The 23,857-nt window shown below is 43.6% G+C and overlaps 2 protein-coding genes across 2 annotated transcripts in view; both read right to left on the reverse strand.

Moving 5' to 3' along the window:
* LOC146185135 (trans-1,2-dihydrobenzene-1,2-diol dehydrogenase-like) overlaps positions 1–2,207 on the reverse strand; it is a 10,022-nt gene extending 7,815 nt beyond the window's left edge. Inside the window, exons 1-2 of the mRNA XM_084605478.1 lie at positions 2,040–2,207; positions 136–247 (exon numbers count right to left, since the gene is read on the reverse strand). Coding sequence (XP_084461604.1) covers positions 136–247; positions 2,040–2,135 — 208 coding nt within the window. The 5' untranslated portion in view covers positions 2,136–2,207. The remainder of the gene's footprint in view (positions 1–135; positions 248–2,039) is intronic.
* Positions 2,208–9,839: 7,632 nt separating this feature from the next.
* On the reverse strand, positions 9,840–23,409 carry LOC146185136 (trans-1,2-dihydrobenzene-1,2-diol dehydrogenase-like). The gene is made up of 7 exons (XM_084607756.1): positions 23,293–23,409; positions 22,043–22,154; positions 18,737–18,900; positions 18,101–18,353; positions 17,488–17,612; positions 16,474–16,624; positions 9,840–9,934 (listed from the first exon to the last, which is right to left on the reverse strand). Exons 1-7 carry the CDS (start codon positions 23,407–23,409, stop codon positions 9,840–9,842), a joined length of 1,017 nt encoding a protein of 338 aa, XP_084463882.1.
* Between the last annotated feature and the right edge of the window lie 448 nt (positions 23,410–23,857).

A 23,857-nucleotide genomic window follows, 5' to 3' on the forward strand; every position in this document is an offset into this window, starting at 1 on the left:
TGCCAGTACACCTGCATCTCGCGGCTGTGTCGTCATCAAGAAACATTTTAGTCCACTCTTTATACATCAATGTGGATACTGTATAATGTTTTCTTGTATAAAGCAAATACGTCACTTATCGAGACCGGTCCTTACCTACATCTGGGTCGGACGCCAACTCTTCGTAAGTGGAGTACGCTAAGTTGATGCCGTGGAGATCCCTGAACCTTTTCGCATTCTCGTAGTTCTTCCCCGCGACAGCTACAACCTGATGCAAATAGAGAATGAGGAACAATTTGTTACGCCCGGCTTTTGGTTGCGACGAGAGACAACTGCTCACTGCAGGGGATTAGTGGCTGTGGTGCTTTGATGCAGAGTGCAAGAGGATTTCATTGCGGGCGAAATAGACATAATCCTACTTGTTCAGATATCATGTGTTCATGTTAAGAAGAGATTTTACCTGGGTTTGTTATCGACGGGCAGAGTTTGCTTCCTTTTCGTACGTATAAGAAGCAAATAAATGAAATGAACTTGCGTGCCCCTCTATTGCAAGGCGCCGTGTAATCTGTGTGGAGGTCTGCTACTTAAATCTTCGTTAATTGATGCCAATAAGTTGAGAGCTTAGATAAAATGCGACACGCTTCTTTGTCCATGTTATCGATGATGTTGAAATCACTGAACTAAGATTGCTGAGTTCCCGTTCTGTTTATGATCAAGAAAAGGAATAAACCTTTTCGTAGTGAATGCACATTAGTATCTGAAAGTTGTGTGTATAAGACTACGCAGAGGAAAAGAGCGTGAGTTTTTAACACAATAACATCTAAATCGTCCTTATCAAAAAATATGCCCGTGTGTATACTACGCAAAGGAAAAGAGCGTGAGCTTTTAACGCAATAACATTTAGATCGTCCTTAAAAAACAACACGCCCGGTTCTCCATGACGAAATCACTTGATTTATCAATTTAGAGAAGACCTTATCATTAGAGATGACAACATGTGGCGCGAAAGGAGCTAATCAGTTTGCAGCGGAGAACTTAAAATTAAAAACGAGCTCCAAAACTTGGCACCACTGCTGCATGCAGACAGAAGGGAGTCGAAAGAAGAGATTGAAACAAGTGGCGCAAAGCGGCAATAGGCATATTGAGAAAATGGACCACCCCTATTATTTCGGCAGGCTGCTATAACCACAAAATACATTAAAGTGGGTTAGTTGATTGATGAAATTGGATTAGTGGGAGATTATCACGCATTTCATTTGTTAAATATGCAGTTAAGAGAACATTCCAAGTTTTTATATTTTGCTTAAAATGAGAACACAGGCTGATCCTACAAAATATGCGACATTTTTGTTTAGTTCAGTTCAGTCGTTCAGTCGTGTCCGACTCTTCGTGACCCTATGAACCATGTCACGCCACGCTTTCCGGTCTCTCACTATCTTCCTAACATCACATAGCTTCATCTGCAATGCCTCGAGAATGCCATCTAACCATCGCGTTCACTGCCTACCCCTCTCCGGCGACCCTCAACCTTTCCCAACATCAAATCTTTCTCCAGCGACTCCTCTCTTCTCATCAGATGACCAAAGTAGCTGAGCTTTAACTTTATAATTAGACCCTCCAATGAGCAGTCAGGGTTTATGGTTTGTACATTTTTGTACGAGGTCATAAAACAGAGATAACCACGAATGGCACTACGTTCTTATATTTCCTGACATTTCCCTTTAATTAGAAACGCCTTAGAAAAGTGGGACGCCCAAAGGCCTGTAGAATTTTGCTTTCAATGCTGAGACTCCCTTGAGACTTCGAGGCTGCAGCTTTCCGTGGAATTTGCTGTACGTGACAGACAAACATTATTTTACTGCTAGTTTAGTGTCCGGTCTTTTCGACTATAACAGTTGGAACAACGCTCCATTGAGCGTAAATGTCCTCGCTGTCAATTACCTATTCACTTAGAAAGACTGCGTTGTGTATTTACTTCGACAGACTACCAGGCGTCGCTTTCAACAGAGCTTGAATTGGCCTAGAAGGGGAAGGAAAGATTGCAGGGACATAGCACGCACCTTATGTTTGTCAGGTGACATGCTGTGCAGGCAAACGACGAAATCGTGGCTTATACGACCAGATCCGACGATGCCCCAGCGAGTCGGACCAGCCATGTCACTAGGCCTTTGCTGTGCCGGTAGAAACGCAACTTCTGGCTGCGAAAATGCAGTTGCGCTTTCTCTGACAGTCCCACACAAACAGAGAGAACTTCGCAGGACGCAGCGCATTCTCTTATCTGTACATTTGGAATTGACTTCTCCGGAAACAAGATAGCCTGTTATCTGTGTGCTTAGAAAATAGGCAGTAGACAAGAGGACCCGCAACGTTGACAAAAAGCTCACGTTCCCTTGCAGCACGATACGATGAGATAAAAGCAGTTCTTTGTGACGAGGATAGCAGTTTCCCGCGTCTTATCAGATACATAAGAATTTGCCTGCTGCGCACACTGGTTTGGTAAGGTGTGTTTTCCAGAGCCAACAACCTCATTGCCCTTTTTTCGCCGCTCTTGTGCAGGTCTCAAAAGCAGTGGCCAAAAACGAGAACAGCGAACATATTAGTGCTTGTCAATGTGCATGAAGTAATGCCTGCCACTATCAAACGAATTGTCCACTCAGATCCTTCTACATGAGTGGCACATCGCCATTGTTTCTACATCACATATAGTTTGCCTCTCCCAAAAAATAATGCTAGCCGCAAAAGGGGCACTTGGCTAGGATTCTATATTTCTCGATAACGAGCAAGGAACCCAAAATGCAGCTTGTTTCGTTACAGCAAGACCTGTAATATCATTAGTATTCATCAGAAAAGTAAAAAGGTGCAAGCAAAAAAAGGAACCTTCTTTCGCTCGACGAACGTCTACGACAATACTCCATGTTTCCAGCTACAGAAAAAAATGTTTGCAGTGCTTAGATGCCAATACCCTTTAAACATACTTCTTTGACACACGTAAATGTGCACACTAAAATTAAAACAGGAACACTAAGCAAACGAAAAGAAAAAAACCGCACAAAGCTGCAGAGATTTCGGGCCTCCCTCCACACCAGCCTCCCGTAATGATGCCTGGCGCCCCTAGAAGCCGAAAGGGGAAACTGACGTCACACGCTTCCTTTTGTCCGCTGCGCCACTCGGAAGGCCGCTCATACAGAAAATGATTCAGAAACGAGCATTGATGTATTATAATAGATTATGTAGTCGCATATGTAAAGAATCGACAGATAAATGTTGAATTATTTATTAGAGGTATGGCAATTGCTTCTTGGATGAATTAAATCATATAGGATGTACTTTATCCATCAACGTTTCTTTCCGATGATAGTATCGAGCTCAACAGGACCATCACAGACTTGTATTGTATTGTATTGTATTGTTACGGGGAAGTACATGGAGGTAACCGCCACAGTTCACCGTCAGGGACACACAACTAGAACCAACCCAGCCTAGCTTCAGCGCCGTCTTTGTTCACCACACCAGCACGTCTTCGTCGTTTCGGTACAACATACCGTATACCAATATAACGCCTGGCTTTGACCAATCAGTGTGACCTTGGAGAATCCAAGGATCCCAGTGGGTTTGATTCATGGCCTAAATAATCTATTTGACTTGGTAGACAACTCACCCACGTCGCATGGTATTGCGGCGTTGCACAGCCCGCCGACTAGTCAGGCACGGTAATGTCACCTGCTAACTAGGGTTCCCTATTGATGACATTTGCCTTAGATGTCCGCGCTTGATGCTGGTATGATCGGGTTTCTAGCCGCGGTTCCCGCGGCTTCATGCAACGGTCGACGACTGGAGCCGAGCGTGTGCTGGTTAGCACCTGATGCCCCTTACAAGTCAAAGTGCTGTGCCGCATAGCTGTGATGTACTGAGAAGAAGCCTCGACGTCAGGAACGTCTGTGTATGCCGGCCAGACTTTGGGCGTCTCCCTCGCCGACGTCGTAAAAGCGCGCTTTCCTCCCTCCTCGCGACGCGCAAGATACGATACGCAGCGGGAGACAAGCGCGCTCGCCATTGGGCCCTTTTGGGCCGCCGCCAACTCCTGCTTCCAGAATGAACGGTTGAAGTGCCAACGGTCTGCAGGGTATATAAAAGAAGGTGCTGCCGCTTGTCGGGAGAGGCCGTATTAAGCGTCGCCGCGTGCAGTGCTCCTCGCCTGGAGCGGACGTGGCGGAGTCTCCCTGGCTGTCGCGGTCAGCGAAAGGAGCCTTGACATCCCGGAACGAGGCGTAACAGTGCATACTCTGCTGAGCAGAGATTTTTCGATGCGTTTGCGATGGGTGCCTCAAATAAAGGAGTCATAGGCAACGGTGGCGGACAGCCTAGCACATAACGCGTTCTTAAAATAGCCATCAAGACGAGTTCCTCAAAACACGAAATACTCTTGAGAGAAACCGTGTACATACATTTCATTTCCTTTTGGAGTTCACTGTACAAGATATGCGTTACCAAAGAACTGGAAGGATCCCAAGCCAATTTTCTATATCGCACCACCTGAGATCTGCTCTTACCTCTGCGTGGATGTATAAGGCGGCTCTGGCAACGTCCCTGCTATGCTCCGCATATGCTGTGTGCGGGGATATAGAATGATACATTTTGTGCTGTTCAGGGTATAGCGCAAAAAGGAGTTTGTTGTTCGCTTTCCTTCAGAAAACAGGAGTCGCCCACAGTTTATTTTAGGAAATTGTCTATCCGTGCGGAAACTGGTATTGTAGAAAGGTTTCACGCCTTCTTTTAACTTTCCTGCTGGACTCGGACCTGGAATACAGATGGTGACAGAAGTAGCGGCTATTACCTATTACGTATGATTATGTGTGACTGACATTGTGAATACCTTTTATTTTTAAATGGAGCTAATGGAGCTATGTTGGAGCAACTGCCGACAGAACCCGCAAGGCTAATCCCACCTGAAGTCATTAACAACCTCAACCAACTGGCAAAGGCATATTTTTGATCTTTGGAGCCTACGTGGCCTCAAACAGTCGACGCCGCCGACGTCGTCGCACATTTTTTTTTCCAATCTGGGATTACTACCGTCGATATAAGATAATGATTGCTCAAAACTAAAAAAAGGTTAAGGCACTTTGGACCACTACAGTGCGATGAGGCGAAAGCCTTTGTTTGAAACGCCGCTGAATCATGCTTTACTGCGTCTACTTCAGTATGCTGTGTGGTGTGGCGTTCCAGGAAACGCCAAATGAAAGGCGCAGCACAGATGCCTAGATCAAACGTCCGGCAGGGTCGGCTTCACATATGCGTGAATCACGACCGGACATGACGTCATCGTGACGTTCGTTCCGGTAGTTAGGCATGGCATGGATGTGACATTATGATGGCGTCAGGTCCGGTGGTGACGTCTCATCCGGTCAAGGCCGATGACGTTACAGTAACACTTCTCGCGGACGGTACACTCATGAGCCTATTCAAGGCTTTCGCATTAAAATATATTACGGCAGTGTTTACCCGCAGCAATGGCTTACAAACAACGGGCACCATATGCGGTGCTCGCATTCCCGTGGATACTTATAAGGGCGCTTGCTTGCTGTGCGATGTATCTGCACGTGAAGTAACCTCTCTCAGTCTAAATTTGCCCAGAGCCCTTCAGCACAGTGTCTTTCGCGTCCCATGGGCCGCTTGGAGACGTTCAACGCTTATTGTAACCTAATTTAAAGTAACATGACGTGGCGCAACATACCACCTTACACTGCAATGATGCCCTTTCAAGGCTACTATTACAAGTAAATGTCGCAACCGTTGCATGCACGAGCCGCTGTAATATAAACACTGAACGCTAACATTGGTGACACAAAGACACCAGATAAAGAAATGTGAAATGTCTAAAAAAATGAGGACGGAACACCGGACTCTGAATTCTTAGCACTCATGTTTCTTAGTATGTAATACTTGATTTCTTGACCAACTTGACATTTCTGCACCTGTTATAGGTATGTGGGATAGGAGGGTTGCCTTACGTTGCAGAATATGACAAGGCAATATTTGATAAAGTAGAAAGTTCATTTTCTACAGAAGCGGCGAAAAGGGAAACCACTCTCTTGAAGACCAAATTTCCTTTTCATCAGCATCATTATACGCCAGATTTTTGCAACCGTAGATGTGCCCCTGACATTCCTGTCCGCCATCGTTGCATTGTCGTCACTGTCGGCAGTCATCAAACATATACTACCAGCGCTTGACTTTAAGTCACCCGCTAGCTATACTGCTTGTGGAACGTTATTTTCATGTCCATTTAGAGACTCTGCATCTTGTTGCCTTATGGCCGTACTCTGAAATCGCTAAAAAGACACGGTTATTGAATTTCAAAGTTCACGATGTAACACTCCTCAAGACGCAGCAGCAGTCTTTATTTGAAGCCTACGGTTTCACGTCTAGCGATGAAATCACTGTCATTGAAAATGATAAGCTGTGAAATATGATTGAATTTGTTTTGCATGAAACACTCTTTTGTATTTAGTTACAAGATATTAACCATAGCGTCCATCAGGCCTTTAAACATGCAGTGTCGAGCAGTTTAAGTGCTCTTATTTCTTGCCGGTCACACAGACAAAGAGAACAGGTTTGGTTTGTGGGGTTTAACGTCCCAAAGCGACTAAGGCTATGAGAGACGCCGTAGTGGAGGACTCCGGAAATTTCGACCACCTGGGGTTCTTTAACGTGTACTGACATCGTACAGCACACGGACGCCACTCCGTTTCGCCTCCATCGAAACGCAGCCGCCGAGGCCGGGTTCGAACCCGGGTACTCCGGCACAGTAGTCGGGCGTCTTACCACTGCACCACCCCGGCGGGGCAAGAGAACAGTAGAATATCTCAACGCATTGCCCAAACTGGAATTGTCTCCGTCCGCGAGTATTCGGTTCTGCACTAATGGTTAGAGATATTCAAAGAGAACAGTAGAATATCTCTAACCATTAGTGCAGAACCGAATACTCGCGGACGGAGACAATTCCAGTTTGGGCAATGCGTTGACAAGTTTGGATGAGCTTCTTAAACCAGTCCTGCTACTCTCGGCCATCATAATCTCTACGGCGTCGAATTCTTCGGATTGTAATTGGTCAATGATCATTGCCTTCGAAACGCAGTGAGGAAAAGTGGATCCTAATTTTAGATAAACCGCCATAATTGTCTCATTTTTCAGTGGACACAGTAACGAAATCGTGAGGCAAGGAATGAATGTGGAAAAAACATAAGAGAAAGAGGGGATATCGTGAAGGGCTTCGGTATAATTTTGACCAACCGAAAAACTTTAACGCGCACTCAAGCTGTACAATGTAGAGGCATCGTTTGCACTTCAACTCCATCGTAGCGTGGCCGTCTTGGATGGGCTTGAACGCAGATCCGTCAACTCACTAGTTGAGCGGGCTGACAACAGGGGCTTAACAAATTCTCAAATGATTCACCAACGACTGTTTGCCGTGCATGTTGGTGGAGATGTAAACTTGAGACGACGGGCGTCTCTAGTGATTTTACCTTCAATTTCTTGCGAATGATTATAAACTGGCTTTAAAACGGCTCCTGAGCGGTGTCATTTCTTTTTATCGGACGTATTTTTCTTCATTTCACCACTGTAGCAGGATACAGCAGCAAACCCGACGAAATTTAGTCAAGGCAAACATTAACCTAGCAAGCATCAAAACGTTATTACATAAATATGTTGTTCCATTTTTCGAAGCTAACCTTCAGAGCGCTCTCTTCTCTTTGTCTCACTTGAAGAAACCCGCCATTAGACGACTGTAAGCCGCCACTGTTGCGAATCGAGCCAGTCTACCTAGATTTCAGCCATTGAAACACAAGAGTAAAGAAAAAAAAAAAAGAGTCTTTAAGCCACGTAGATTACTAAAGAAATAGCTGGCGCCGCTCGTAGACACGGTTAAGGTATACGTACAAAAAAAAAAAATGTAGCCGTAGGCGTTCGTTTCACAGGCCTCCCGTTATGCCTGTCTCGTCAAGTGAACAGTCCTATGTTTGAATTATTTCAGCATGAAAGCTAAACAATCGCCAACACTAGGATTCACTGTCCGTATACGCTCAAGTTTGAAATATGTCTGCGGGCAAAAACGCGTGCTTTATTTAGCCACGTGCTTCGTTACAATGCGTGCATGCAAAACTCAAAAGCACTCTGCTACAGCAACAAAAAATGCCGGTATAGACGAGGTTTATTACTTTGAAAAGGATCATGAATATTTCGGCGTGGTCCTCTGGTGGAAGGTTAGGCAGCCTAATGTGCGGCGACGCTTGTATAGCAATAATACAGCTGGCCAAAAATTGTCTTTCTTTCTTTCTTTCTTTCTTTCTTTCTTTCTTTCTTTCTTTCTTTCTTTCTTTCTTTCTTTCTTTCTTTCTTTCTTTCTTTCTTTCTTTCTTTCTTTCTTTCTTTCTTTCTTTCTTTCTTTCTTTCTTTCTTTCTTTCTTTCTTTCTTTCTTTCTTTCTTTCTTCCTTTCTTTCTTTCCTTTCTTTCTTTCTTTCTTTCTGCTATTTTTGTGACAAAGGGTGAGAGAGAAATAGAGAGAGAGAGAGAAAGAGGGAGAAATAGAGAGAGAAGGGGAGATACTTTTATTTACGGCAGGTGAGAAATATTCGCCCTCGGCGGGCAGCCTCCTCAGCCCGGGAAATTATGGACCTGAGCCATATTCTGATTACAGTCTACTAGAGTTCGCTGATCATCGAGGCTCCGGATTGACAGCTGAGTCTCCGATTGCTCTTCTGTTGCGCCTTCGGTGGTGGTGCCATGCAGTTCCTTTCGTCCCCACACTATATTGGTGTTAGGTACTAAGCAGAAAGTGCATTCATGGCTGTAGGTGTTGGCTCTGAGGTCTTGTGCAGTAAGTTGCCGTTGACGTGACTGACGGTTTAGATTTTTAAAAAGCGTGACTGCATCCTCTCTGGTTAGTTTCAAGTGGTGTGGGGAGTAGACTCTTTTGTCAATTCTTTAATGCAGGAGAATGCCAGTATATTTATTTGGCACGTCCTGGGTTCTCCCACATTCCTTTGCCGACGGTGACCGGTTAGCGTACCTCGGCCCATGCCATTGGCGGCCACGTTTCTTGACAGACGGGTGTGTCCTGAAGTCCACATTACGTAGGTGTGTGGTAGATGACATGCTGTGATGCGGCGAAGGGTTTGACGTGCTATGTTGGTATTCATTTCCTTTCAGTAGAGTATCTATGTAGACTATGAATCAGAGATGATGACGGCATTTTCTTTCCACGTCGAGGGGGAAGGCGGTTGCAGCATTTTCTGCGTCAGTGTTATCTGTTGGATTAGTTGCAGAGGTATTTTCTGTAAAGGAGAGGGCTAATCAAGTGACGCTAATATGACGCTAATCAGCCCATGACGATTATCGAGTGGGGTCTTTTCGGGTGTCTTGCTGCATCGGAGTATTGGTTTTGTGCGATTTGCTAAATGCCAGAACACTGATGCCAGTCTGAATGAACTGTGTACATATGCGCAGTTCATGGTGTAGCGGCTCCTATAGACCAGTCATTCTTAAAGCTCATTATGCGCTTCAGTAGGCTGGGTTGCATCAATCTCCGAGTCCAGTGGATATCGAAGCCGCCCTTCGCAGACCGTGGTCCCTCAACGCTGACTATCTAGCTAGCGCAAGCTACACGAAATCTTTGGCAGGACAGTTTTATGATGCAGCTGGAAAGGCAGCTGAACGAAGATGCGATGCGCCTATAGCCATTCTGCTACTTCGTACTAGTGTACAATATGGAACTGCAGATCGGCTCAGCAGCATTAAGCGGACTGCCAACTGAAAAGCAGAAATACTTCTAGTACCACGTCCACAGCCAACCGCTGATTTAGGGTCTCCCACGGATCTGACGGAGGATTTCGTCTAGCATTGACGAAATGAGAACTGAATCCTTGTGAGGCATTAATGGGCTTTCCTTGAGGCCTGCAAAGAAGATAAAACGGCACAGAAAGGACAGTGTCAGCATGTCAGACCTCAGGTGCCTGTTACAGGTTCCACTGTCGATACAGGCGCGAACAGGTTAGATTAAATTTTTGGAAATCGTCTAGCTATTGCGCGTGTCATTATTACGTTCCTTATTCATGCTGGTCTCTGAGCTGCCGCTCTTAGAAATGTTTCGCGATACAGTCGTCTCTGTATTTTCAGTAGACGTAGCTGAAGATAAATAGTCCTGAAGTACAGAACCCCAACGCCGTGGAAAGGGTCCGAAGGTGAGCCATACATTAAAATATTGCTCTAAATACGGCGTCCCGAAATAGCAGCGATGCAATGCAACCGTGAAGTGAAAGCCAAACATTTTTTTTGACATTGTTTTCAGCTCGGGGGGGGGGGGGGGGGGGGGGGGGGAAAGAGGACTGCCAAGTTTTAAAGATAATTTTAGGAAATATCGATGGGAATGGTCTGACCTTCAGCTGCCTAGCAAAATCTTGTTTTTATAGGTTCGCTTGCACTCGCGCCCAGTGCTTAAGACTGCCAGAGAAGAGCAATGGGCGCATTTGAGTCAACAATATGATATAAAAAGACTATTATTAGCATATTGATGAGAACAAACAAAATACTTTTAAGGTGTTTATGCTGGTCGCACCGAGTAGTTAAGACTGCCATAAAAACCTACGATGTGTATTTTTGAATACAGCAGAAGACCACAATCATCACGAAGGAGTGCTACAGATATACCGTAGGTATTGTGCTATCTGCTTATTTGCCTAGAATTTCTTGATATGAAAAATATATCAAGGTGACTACAAGAATATTTTCGCGAATAAATGTCTCGATCTACCTGAAAAAAAAAAAATAAAACAGGAGGATAAAACACCCACATATCGTCTGTGTTAAGGGCAGCTAATATTGTAAAATTTAAGCAACGCTTTTATCAAAGCAGCAATTTTATAAAATAGTCTATACTGACAGTGCGTACATTTAGTAGTAGACTACGTGTTATGTAAGATTTTGGCCAGTGCACACTTTGTAAGGCTGTTCTATGTGATAGAGCTTTGTGTTGCAAAATATAATACTGTTCTAACAATCATAACCCGTTGGTTATCATCATGCGGCGAACCGCTAAACACCTGAGGCTTATCAGCAAAGCTCCTTTGTGCCAGGTAAGAACTATGAAAGTACGCTCGCAAGTGAAAAACAAATATTAAACAAACAACGCATTGACTGAAGCATGCCGTCACACGCTCATCAGTGGTGAAAATCGCGCCGCACGGCTGTGTTTTTTTGCGAACAAACCTTACACTTCTGTTGTCGACGTCTTAACCGCAGCACCGAGCTTTGTTATCTGCCTCTCTAAAAACACGTCACTAGCGCAAATTATTTTTACTCGCGACTGCGCGGTACGGCCACAGTGCTGTGTTCACGTTTCGACTAGCGAGCTTGTCTTCATCGTAGCCAGACCAGTTATCCTTGATATGTTTTACATTACCACGAAGCTGTGCAACGTTTGCTTGCTCATTCTGAATACCGCCTAGACGCCACTTCATGAATTACTGCACGAGAAAAAGCTTAGAAGCGCGCGGCGGCTTCCAGGATGTTCGAGGCTGCAGAGTTCTCCCAGCACAATCTCGAGCCTCTTCGTTACCTTCGAATCGAGAGTGGCCGACAGCTTTGGTGACTGTTCCTAGTCGGCCGCCTCGACTGCTCTTTTACTGTCACCGATTTGTTTGCATACGGTTACCTAGCAAACATTATACAAATATAAAGCGACTCTGCAAGATTTCTTTCTCGACTGTCTGCTGTCACCACTACCCTATACATTCTGCCCTACAAATGAACGGAGCCTGGTAGTTTTGCTGCTTGCAAGATTAGAAGTATCTAGGGCCATTTTCTCGCACTTAAGCTATGTAAACCATATAAAAAAGAAGAGCTGTGGCCATGTGAAAAATATGTGTCGATGCATACCATCACAATCCTGGCGTTCTTTCGTTTGCTTGACTCTTTATCGTTCAGCGTGTTTTGGTTGACGGCGCGAGCAATCAGTTATTCCGCTGGAAGCTCATTTAAAAATAATGAATGACTCGCAATGTTTAGGTAAAACCATGTTGAAAAGTCATAAAGAGGAGTGGATTGCTCAAATTATAAAAAAAAAAACTACGCAATAAAAAAGTTGTCTTTCACTCTTTTAACATTAATAAACAACTATTACAAATCCGAGACCGACCTTCTTAAAATATCTAAACACGAAATATGACATCTTGACAACCTACATTTTTAAAATCATGCCTGTGCTCATATGATGTGTATATTTAACCCTGTATTTATTTTACAGCTTTTTACTATCTGTATTTATTGCACTGATCGTGGTTCGGCTTTCTGGCGGCTATCTGATTATATTTATGGCCTCGATTTCTTATTTTTGGCTTAACCAAAGTTTGAAGCAGACACAAGTACGTTTGCTTTTGTTTTTCCTGTTTTGATCTTGAAGCCTTGCCAAGGGGCCTGTAGGCCGTGGTACCATGCATCAAAAATATGCGAAGAGCTGCCAAATCGGGGTGGCTCATGTAAGGTGGGAAGGTGGAATAAGAGTTAACCTTCAAGTGCTGTCGGATGCCGTCATACATGCTGATGCGGCTTGGTTGATGCGGGTGTCAGCTGTGAGGGTACGACCGGTAGCTGGATTATGGGGTAGTTTAGTACTGTATGGTAATAAGAATGCGTGACATGTTAGAGGCACAAATTAAGGGGTCGGAAAAATAAACGGGCGAAGACTACATGTACGCGAACAAGGTACCATAAGGAGAGCCGCAGACAGGATACCTCAGCGCCACCGTTTAATATCGTTAAAGGCGGAACTTAGGCATCCCCTACAATTTTATTGATATGATTGTGGTTACGGTTAAAAATGTTCTTTTTGTATGGCTAGCTTGTTTCCTCCGACTGTCTTTGTTATTTAATTGTTATATATGATGCTTTTAGACAGTAATTTTTTATTAAACAACATTTATAATATACATTATTGCCACCTGCTGCCAGGCTTTGCCCAATAAGGTATTTTCTGGTTTGTGAAAACTATTATTATTATTATTATTATTATTATTATTATTATTATTATTATTATTATTATTATTATTATTATTATTATTATTATTATTATTATTATTAACAGGTGGAGTGCTCATTGCTATTGACAGTTTTATGAAGTGTGTTCGACGTTCCGATCTGGAAACTTTTGAAGAATGTGTGTGGCTCGAGTTCACTTTAAATCGACATGAAAAACTTTTACTTGCAGCTTTCTACATTCCTCCGAATCTTCCTCCTCCAGCCTATGATGATGTTCTGCTCTCAATCGAACATGTTATAACCCGTCATAGCAAACACAAACTTCTTATTTTAGGCGATTTTAATACTCCTGGTATCAACTGGAACTCATTTATTTCTTCTCACAACAATCATTACATATTAAGTAAGTGTAACGCTCTACTTGATTTTATAGCCTTTAACTCTTTGCAGCAACACAATTTCATTGAAAACTGCTGTGGCAATATTCTTGACATCTGTCTATCGAATTTTGAAAGTGTTCGAGTCTCGAGTTCAGACATACCGCTTACTCGCTGTGACAAATTTCACCCTCCGCTTCTAGTTACTACTGCTGTCTCTGCCTCACCTTCTACTAATACAGATCGGGTGAGGAATTCGCCCCGTTTCGCGTATGCACGTGGTGATTATGTCGGTCTTTTCAATTTCTTCTCTTCCGTCGACTGGTCCCTTTTAAATGACATTCATGATTCAGATGGACAAGTCAGTCGCTTTACAGAAATAGTTCTTGATGGTATGCGTCGGTACATACCTTTGCATACTCCTACGCGTAGGAAGTTCCCTTCCTGGTTTTCAAGGGAACTAATAACGGCGTTAAAACTCAAGGAACGGGCCCATCGTAAAGCGAAACGCCCTGGGTTTCACAATTGGGCAGATGAGTTTCGCCGTGTGCGTTCTCTTTGCAAACGCTTATACAAGCGGGACTATGACTCATATCTTGAGTTTTTGGAGAGGAGTGCCTCAAATCGTCCTAGTCAGTCCTGGCGTTACGTTCGCAAGCGTTCCATTAAATCAGATCTAAGTATCAGCTTAGTTGACTCTCAGGGTTCGGAAATTCGGGATGTTGCCGACAGTTTTGCCCAACATTTTTCCTGCGTTTATAAACATCCACATTGTGATTCCGTTTGCCTCCCATCTGGTGCACCATCTAATTCCGTTCTCTTTGACGAGGAGTTGATAACTAAGAGTAGTAAGCGTCTGAGACCTTCTTTGTCTCCTGTACCTGATGGCATTTTAGCTGCCATAATAAAAGCCTTCAGTTATATCTTTGTACCAGTACTGACTGCCATATTTAATAACTGTTTAAAAAATGCTGCCTTTCCTCGCGTGTGGAAAATGGCACGCGTGTTTCCTGTCTTCAAGTCTGGAAACAAATCTGATGTTTCCAATTATCGTCCGATTTCTCTTCTATGTGCAACCTCTAAGCTTTTCGAATTAGCTTTGCACAGCGTACTTTCCTTCCATCTCAAACATATCATAGTACCGAATCAACATGGCTTCATGTCGGGTCGCGCTACTTCTACCAACCTAGTCACGTTTATGACGTATGCCTCTGCAGCAGTCCTTCAGAGGGGTCAGGTTGACACTGTGTACTGTGATATGAGCAAAGCTTTCGACGTTGTTACTCACTCACTACTTCTTGAAAAACTTCTACTCTCTGGCGTTGAAGTCTCACTCGTAGCCCTCCTACGCAACTATCTCCTTGATCGCTTCTGCTTTGTCAGTGTCAATGGACAGACTTCTTTCGTTTACCCTGCAACGAGTGGAGTTCCTCAAGGTTCAGTACTAGGCCCGCTTCTCTTCTCCGTTTTTATTAATGATGTTTCCTCGGCGATAAAGAACTCCTCGTTTCTTCTTTATGCTGATGATATAAAAATATTCAAGGTAATACATTCTTTTCAAGATTGCTTGTTGTTGCAATCGGACATATCTGCTTTTTCTGATTGGTGTGCGAAGAATCGACTTACCCTCAATTCTTCCAAAACTAGGGTTGTGTCCTTTACTCGTAAAACACATAGCTTTCTCTACCATTATTCTGTGAATTCTGTGCTGTTGGACAGGGTTGATGAAATTAATGACCTTGGTGTACTTTTTGGCCGCACCCTCAGCTTCTCCTCTCACACTAAACGCATTGCTCAGCGGGCTATGCGCACACTCGGTTTCGTTTGCAGACTTTCGAGAGAGTTCCATACTCCACTTCCGTTCCTAAAACTGTACCTGTCCATGTGCTTGCCGGTCTTGGAGTATGCGTCGGTTGTTTGGAATGGCACTTGCAAATCGAACTTGGACAAGGTTGACAGAGTACAAAAAAAATTTTTTACGGATATTTCATTATCGCTTTCCTTGCGCAACTTCCCCCTCTCGCTCCACCAGGAGCGCCCAACTGAATCTTCCTTCTCTTCACTGCCGTCGTATCAGACTTGATATCATATTTCTGTACAAACTCCTTCATGGCCCCATTATGTGCCCTCAGCTCTTAGAGTACATCCTACTGCGCGTTCCGCGAAAGAGCATGAGGGAATTCAGACCATTTCAGGTTTCTCCTCTTCATTCCCACTCTCCTCTGGACAAGATGCAGTGGTTATTTAACTCTTTTTGTCCTCACCTTGACATCTTCCAAAACTCGCTCTGTTCATTTACATTGGATGTTCGTAGCGTTGTATTCTAAATAGTACTTTATCACATATAACTCCCACTTTCTAGCCTTAATATTGTATTTACTTCACTTTTTGTTTTTTCTCCTGTTCAATGCTGTCTTTATCTTGAACTACTTTTTATCCGTTTCTTACTTATATTTCAACTTTAAACTTTATATTCGAATGTTACTGTCCCTTGTTCAATTTTACTTCTTTATTGTATTATTCTGTATTTCTTGCCTGTGTTTTAAGTACCATGCACTTGTGGCGCCTGGAATGGTTGTTTATTTTATGTATATTTCTATATTACCATAATCAATGTCAGTTATTTGTTGTTGTTTTTTTTCTCTTCTATCTACCGTTCTTTTTTTTTTTCTCTTTCCTGGTGTGCTCAAACATTATCTCACTGTGTATATAAGTGATGATACTCATTGTTTGCTTACTTTCCGTGATACTTTTCGTCTCAGTTTCATTTCATGTATTATTTATTTCTTTTTTTGTGTGTTCTCTGTGTGTGTGTAAACATGTTTGTGCTTTTTCGTTTTTGTTTCTTTTTTTATTTGTGCTGCAGCACAAAGACCACATGGTTGTTCCTGCGCACATTAAATAAAGATTGATTTGATTATTATTATTATTATTATTATTATTATTATTATTATTATTATTATTATTATTATTATTATTATTATTATTATTATTATTATTATTATTATTATTATTATTATTATTATTATTATTATTATTATTATTATTATTATTATTATTATTATTATCAGCATCATCCCTTACCTCGGGCCAAGCAGCTTCTGACTTCTTCGGCTTCGTAGCAAAGTCCCGAGCTGAATTCGTAGTTCAGAGGCATGGACACAGGTGGAATCGGAAGGTCTACTCTTCCGGAAGGCGTCTCTAGCCCAGACGGACAAGCAATCGGTGAGTCCAGCTTTAGATCATGGAACAAGAAGCGCATCAAACTCAATACCTGCATTCACTGCGATGTTCCTCAGCTAAACTGAAGTGCCAGAATTAGACCTGTCGAAGGAAATTTGAGTAAAGTTCCGAGGGCAGTTCATGCGTTAAGTATTCCCTTCGGCTGAATTATACGTTTCTTTTTCACAAATAAGTAACTTGAACTGGCGCAGCAATTTCTTGCGTAGGTGTAGGATTACTGCACATACTTCCAACCGCGCCGCGTGAAACGCATGACCCACTTTCCGCTGCCTCTTGCAGCTTTCGCATCGTCTATAAGCACCAGGGCACTCGGTTGCCTTCAGCCCAGCAATAGGCCGTTAGCAAGAGAACCTGGCTGCTTCCGGGAATAGATAAATCTCCGGATCGTAATAAGAAAGAACGGCTGAACGCACGCTTTTCCCACTCGAATACTAACGCGTCTGCCTGGATGGCCTCTCGATATCATCCCTAGTGCCCCACTCCATAGCAAATTATCTCGAGATGATGTACCGAAACATCCGCTACTGATAGACAGCTGCTCCTCTTCCCAAAACTTTCGTCCCATCCAACTCACTAATTAAGCCTCAAACTGCAGCTTCCGCAGAGCTTCAGGTCCCTTGCCTCAAGGTCCTGAGATACACTTTGTTCTTGGCGTCTCGAGCCTCATTGAGTCCCCCATCACAATTTCTTAGCGGCTCTTTGACTGATCACCACAATAATATTATTTATTGAAGTGATTACTGCTCTTTGTGGCAAGTGAATACGGCATCCATTACTATATTCCTGCATTTGCACATGCATTTACTGAGATGCTTTCACTCAAAAATGCTTGTAGGCTGTTTTTTCTTTGCTCACCGTAAGAATGCCTCTTGTCCCGCTGATTTCCGCTTTAGATGACATGTAAAATATGGAGGACATTGCGAATGTTGCCAGACGGCCGCTGCTGAACTCCATCGTTCCAGTAACAACGGTGTCCACACCTGCACGTACATAAAGTTGGCAGAGCTGTTATGCCTAGCAGAGTCCCAGAGCGGCAGTAGTTGTACCAACGACGAACTACTCCCCAATGGGAGCGCCACGACAAGAGGAAATAGACAGCATTGAACGCAAGGAAATACTGCGCAACGCTAAACCCCTAGCACGTGCAAACGTGATCAAGAGTAAGATGCACAGACGAGCGCAAACCTGCAACTGCAATCACTAACGGTTAACGATGAGTACAGATTTATTTTTGCCTTTCTTTATCACTGGCTTCATTTTTTATCAAGTTTCAATAGAAGATAACACTAATCTGCACACATTCTCGAATGTTTAGTTTGAATTTCATCGATATTCATGACTTTATTATCCTTTGTATTTAGCGCCCGGCAGCATATTTGATTCGACACTCGATACTCGGTATGGCAGTTCAGGAAATCATACCATGCAATGCACAATAATTGCACTCATCGTAGCACTTCTACAGAACCTTCGCTGTTGAAATCGCCGCTCGCCGTGATCCTGACCGGAGGCTCCGGGCCAAGCACTTGCAGGGCTAGCTGAGCGCAGTATGTGCCCATGGTGAGCACCACGGATCCCCCCAGGTCCCTGCGGAAGACCCTCTCCAGGCCGTGCATCGGGAGACCCAAGTTGACGTGCACGTAGCGGGGTTCGCCGATGGCACCCTGCTCGAGCTCCTCCAGCATTCGCCGGTACGCCGGCACAAACCGGGTCCACAGCGCCTGTGGTCAGCATTTTGCCGTTTGTTATTCGATAGTGCGATATGCCCTTACAACTTCAGGCTTTGTACTCAACGTAGCTTTATGTAAGTACCTGCTTTGAGTAAGCAAATAAAAGAAAGTGATGCCGATAAACGCACTGGTAAGATGTAGGCGTTGTCTTCTTATTTTGTGAAAACCTATCAGAAGGATCTTTTATCACGACGAAAGTTCGGTAAGATATAGAGCATTTGTATGTATCTTTCAGTTGTACCATATAAATTGGTACATAGTAGGTTACTGCAGGACATGTAGTGTACGAGGCGACGGCAAGGCTAATCATCACAGCACACGCAAGTTGTTGAGATTTATGTAGACACAAGCTGATTACCCGAACCGCAACTAACCTCCATAAGGAAGAGCCCTTTGTCCCTCGCAAGTTTGCATAGGGACTCTGTGTCCCTACGGCAGCTGGTGAGGGGTTTTTCGCAGAGCACGTGCTTGCCGCCTTCCAGCAGCATGCAAGCGGTGGCGTAGTGGTCGGGATGCAGGACGCCCACGTATGCCACATCTAGAGGATAAGGAAATAAATTTATAAACAACGTGCAATGCATTTGAAGAAACGAAAAGTATTGTTTTTGCACAACAAAGAAAATATTTGACGCTCGCGACTGACGAGCATTTCCGGGTTGTAAGGAACCAAGAAATTCTGCACAAATATTGAGCGCCATGTTTGTTTCCCGACCTAATCAAGGGAAAGTACTACTCCTTATGTCTGCATTTTATTCAAGCATGCCATCATCATCACTCGGTTGATGCCTGTTTCATGATGCCTCTTCTATAATCGGATAATTATAAAATAGGCAGTAGAAGCTCCGCCTGCATCTCCTGCATCTGTTACCGCTACTGATTGCTCCTGCGTGAAACGCAAATAGCATTGTTAAATATTTCTTAGCCGAAAAAAAGAAAAGCGGTTAAGGTAATATAAGTGTTGAAGATTTATGAAGAAGGCTGGACGATGGGGCAAGTTGGTATTGGTTCATTCCGTTTCGTCTTGTGTCTTTTTGCGCTGTGCGTTTCCAATATGAACTAAAGTTTTGTAATAAGGGAGTAATTACTCATTGCATCCACCCAAGCGCAGCCATACGGCCCCAAAGGAAAGCTATACAGCTTTCTCAGAAACTTCGTAGTTAAAGAAAAATTCGTCCTGATCCGGGAATCGAACCCGGCACCACCGAACTAAAGTTTTGTGTCCTTGAGCAACTTTGAAATTTGGGCTTGTTGGTTCATACTTCGGAGCAATAGCGCAAAAGACAAGGGACAAGGAACGAGTAGGCACACACAGCGCTGTGTGTGTCGTTCTTTGTCCCTTGTCTTTTGCGTTAATGCACCGAAGTTTTATGCTCCGTTTTGTTTGTTGCTGCAGCAACGTTTATTTTGTTTGCAGCTTTTGAACAGCGGAATAAAATAGCCCATTGCGGCCATATGTTGTTGACAGCTGTGCAGCTTACATCCTCATGCTTTTGACACTAGAGTGTTGAATCCCTCGTTCTGTAGAAACTCCTGCGTTGTCGTTGGCTCCTTGGATCCTGAAGCGGGTGCTTATGCATGGCTTGGTTAAAATCGGGCTTTTTTAGCTACGTCGGGTAGCCTTCTACGTTATGTATTAGCTTAATAATTGCGCAAATTAAGGAATGAATGATTAATCCAGCAACAGTGCACATGTACGCGAACGGGTATTTGTAGAGGGAGCCATTATTTCTGCCACACTTAAAGTTATTCTCACGTAACCTTGGCTCGTGCCAGCAGCGCTAAACTGATGCCTCTCAGTTACTCAGCTTCGTAACTCCAAGTGAGCCGTTTCTCTTTTGTTGATCATGCGTTCTGTTATCGTCTCCTGCGTGTATTACATACCTTGCCATGGTTACCAGACCTGTGACAGTTCTATCATCTGAATGCGACATCTGTTCCACTCAAATCTTGACACCGTTATTACAAACACACACCAATCGCATGCATGCGTCTCGTTCAGCAGTAATGAACAAACACATGTGCCTGGTTTTAGGAGGCTGTGGACAAACGCAACCAAACGTAGCTTTCTGCTTAGAGAGGTACAACGCAACGGCTTCTGCCAATGAAGCTCTGAGAGAAGTTTTGTGTGAGGTTTTGGTTTGATGTTGGTACTTATGAGCACGTTGCCGAATATTAATTGTAAACACTAGCACAAGGAAGCTATATGTGATGCTTAATGAGCGTGCGCAGTAAGTAACGAGAAATAAAGAGTACTGAGTTGCCTTTTTAGTGTTCAAAGGTATAGCTTTGTCGACATTGTGCGCCACATTTTGAAGGAGGAACAATTGACGACCGAAGCAAAAATGAACACGCGCGGCTTGGCCAGGAAACGCTTCAAGTACAGAAAGCAGGAAAATACGCCATTGCATTGGTGATGCATCTTACTTAAACTCTCTCGCTGCCATGTAAAAATTCATGAGTTCACAATATTGTTACCTTCTTACTTTATTTGGTATTACAAAAGCATTTTTGCTCATGCTTGCGCATGCGTGGTCAAGATATGTAGACGTTTTCAGGAATAATAAAGCAATTTCCAGTTGTTGCAGTGTTCTACTAACACAAACAAAAAGATATGGGTCAGTTGAGAATCGGCGCTTGTCCACTTTTTCTTCGTCTATGTCGCGTCTGCCCTCCTTGTGCTATATTGTTCAGAATGAATTTTGATAATTCTCTTCAGAAGCTTGGTGCTACCCCTTCAATATGCAGAAGCCAACGAGCTTATTAACGAAGGAAAATGAGCACCATTCTTTTCTAAATTATCTGAGCTTGATTTTTTGTGTGGGTAAAGGACGGTACAGCAAGCAGAACGCAAATAAACACACAAACCCCTAGATTCTCCAAAATGTTTTGAGGCGCTGGCTTGCTTTGTCATTGATAAACATTTAACGATCGCTTCCTTTTCAGCAGTTTATTATCAGTCTTATTACTACTGCTTTTCGGGCATCAATACCAACTAGCCGAGATTGCAGTCTTTATTCAGTAAAATTACGGTTTGCTGTGAAAATAATGGGGAGGGGGGGGGGGTCGTGTTTTGTAGACGTCGTTGGCGCATTTATTGCTTTAGTACTTCGCCATCGTGTAGCGCAATCCAACTAACTTTCAGCTGTAGGCTTACTGCATTTTGCATTTGGGAGATAAGGTCGCCAATAGATGCTGAGTCGCAATTTGTCGGTTGCGTTTTTCGTCGGTTATTGTATAATAATTGGTCGACAGTACATGGGCTGAAATCCGGGTTATCCTTGAACAAGACGTCGCGTTTGTATTAAGATATGCAACTTAATATTTAGAAACTGAACGTATGTTCCGATTATTTTTCACTTGCTCTCGACATTACCGCACTTCGTGCGGGTACGAATTTTATGAATCTCTCATGGTTTAGTTTGTGGGGTTTAACGTCCCAAAACAACTCAGGCTATGAGAGACGCCGTAGTGAAGGACTCGGGAAATTTTGACCACCTGGGGTTCTTTAACGTGCACTGACATCTCACAGCACACGGGCGCCTTGCTTTTCGCCTCCATCAAAAAAATATGAATCCCTAATGAAGACACAATCAGATGCGTTCATTATACACCAATGTGGATGCATGGCGTTATCGTTTGCAAAATAATTACAGCACTCAATTTACGCAGCCAATCCTTACCTACATCTGGGTCGGAGGCCAACTCTTCGTAAGTGGCGTACGCTTTGCCGATACCGTGGAGGTTCCTGAACCGCGTTGCGTTTTCGTAGTTCTTCCCCGCAACAGCTACGACCTAATGACAGATCCAGTATGAGTAACAATGTGTTACACACGGCTTTTAGCTTTTACGAGAAACATCTACTGACTATGGGCTCGCGGCTCTGGTGTTTTGATGGAGACTGTTGACTGTTGTTATAGTTTGACGTCGGCGGTCGTATTTAAGGAAGAGGAAGTGAAAGTACAAATAAACATGTTTTTATCGTAATTCTAAGCTCCGATCTCTAAGATTTTGGACTCGCGGAAGTTTTGGACAACGCGGACTCACCTTTGATTTGCATGATAAGCGTGAGATAGCTGAACTGAATTTCGTCTTCGTGAGCAAATCGTGCTCATCTGCTGTAGACATTTATAGCCTGTGTGGAGTTCAAGCTTACAAGAATTTGCCATTTGGTTTTACACAGTCGAGTGGTCAAATATATTAGGTTACAATACAGCTTAGAGCTTTTTTTTTTTATTGCTCGGTAGGTATGGTAATAAAAGTGCTAAACTAGGATTAATGAATTTCCGCTCTGTTTAAGCGGAGTAATATCAAGCAGCAGCATACACGTTTCCGCATGTATTTTATAATCTGAATTGCTGTGGAACATTAAAATATAGCAACCAACGCAGAGACGATCTTTATCTTGATCTTGAGGGTCTAGATCTGAAAACAGGTCCCGCGCTCATCCTACACAGCAGCAGAAAATTGTCTCAGAGTTCATGGAATAAAAGGCCAGAGACAAGATAATCACGATTGTCAACCTGTTGTAAAAATTGTAGGCGCTTTCATTGATCTTTTTCGGAAACAGCTAAGGAAATAAATGGATTACCAAAAGCCCCGGGGAATATTGTTTCTACAAGGGTTTCCGATGCTGGACTCCCAACGTATGTTGCATTTTTTTCTGTAACTTGCTGTACGTTACCGACATAAATAAGTAATCTCTTCAACCCTAGTGAAATGATTCAGCTCTCGACGTTTTAGACTATTTCAAGGAGAAATATGGGCCTGAATTTTCGATACTGCTTCGTTTATTACAGCAGGACGACGTTTCATTGAACGTTCCGCAAATTTCGCCTTCTCTTAGAATACTCTTAATTCACTTTGAATGCATTATACAGTGACCGATTTCTCCTAACATAAAGGGATACAAATGGCACAGAGACGTACGTACCTTATGTTTGTCTGGCGGCATGCTGCGCAGGCAGACGACGAAGTCGTGACTTATGCATCCAGCTCCCACGATGCCCCAGCGGGTCGGACCAGCTATACTGCTTAGTTTCGAGTACATACGTGAGCAGGCTTGTCTAGAGCGCTCGAGCTGTGGCGGGTGCAGTAATCAACGGGAAATTTCATTAAAGGTAATCCTGCCGGTCAAACGCTGCCATATGACTACACGGATGATAAACGTACGAGAGAAGGGGCCGATTCAAAGAAAATTTAATAATACTGCACGTTATTTTCCCCGCTGAGCACCGCTTCAGCGCTCTAAACTAACGTGTCAATGTCTACACTCTGCAATTCGCTTTCTATGACAAACAGGCAGGAGCGCAAGGCCGTGCACAATGTTTACGTTTGGAAAGGGCAATATTCACATTTGCTGTAAGCCCATTCCACTTTTAAGATAAACAGAGCTCATAGTGGCGAGGGTGAGGTAGTGCCATTCCTTCTCAGATTTGTATGAACGTGCCAGCTGCGGACGCTAGGTTTGTACTAGTGTGTCTTAAGAGTCAGAAACC

Source organism: Amblyomma maculatum, chromosome 6 (assembly GCF_055883805.1).
Source record: "Amblyomma maculatum isolate TAMU_Amacu chromosome 6, ASM5588380v1, whole genome shotgun sequence".
NCBI lineage: Eukaryota > Metazoa > Arthropoda > Arachnida > Ixodida > Ixodidae > Amblyomma > Amblyomma maculatum.

Bases quoted from the DNA above. Each gene is read 5' to 3' on its own strand.
- LOC146185136 (XM_084607756.1), bottom strand. From the start codon at position 23,409: ATGTACTCGAAACTAAGCAGTATAGCTGGTCCGACCCGCTGGGGCATC. The intron at 18,901-22,042 runs GTAAGGATTGGC...CTTATCCTCTAG, and splicing joins GGCCTCCGACCCAGATGTAG to ATGTGGCATACGTGGGCGTC. The intron at 16,625-17,487 runs GTGAGCAAAGAA...CATGATCTAAAG, and splicing joins GGACAAGAGGCATTCTTACG to CTGGACTCACCGATTGCTTG.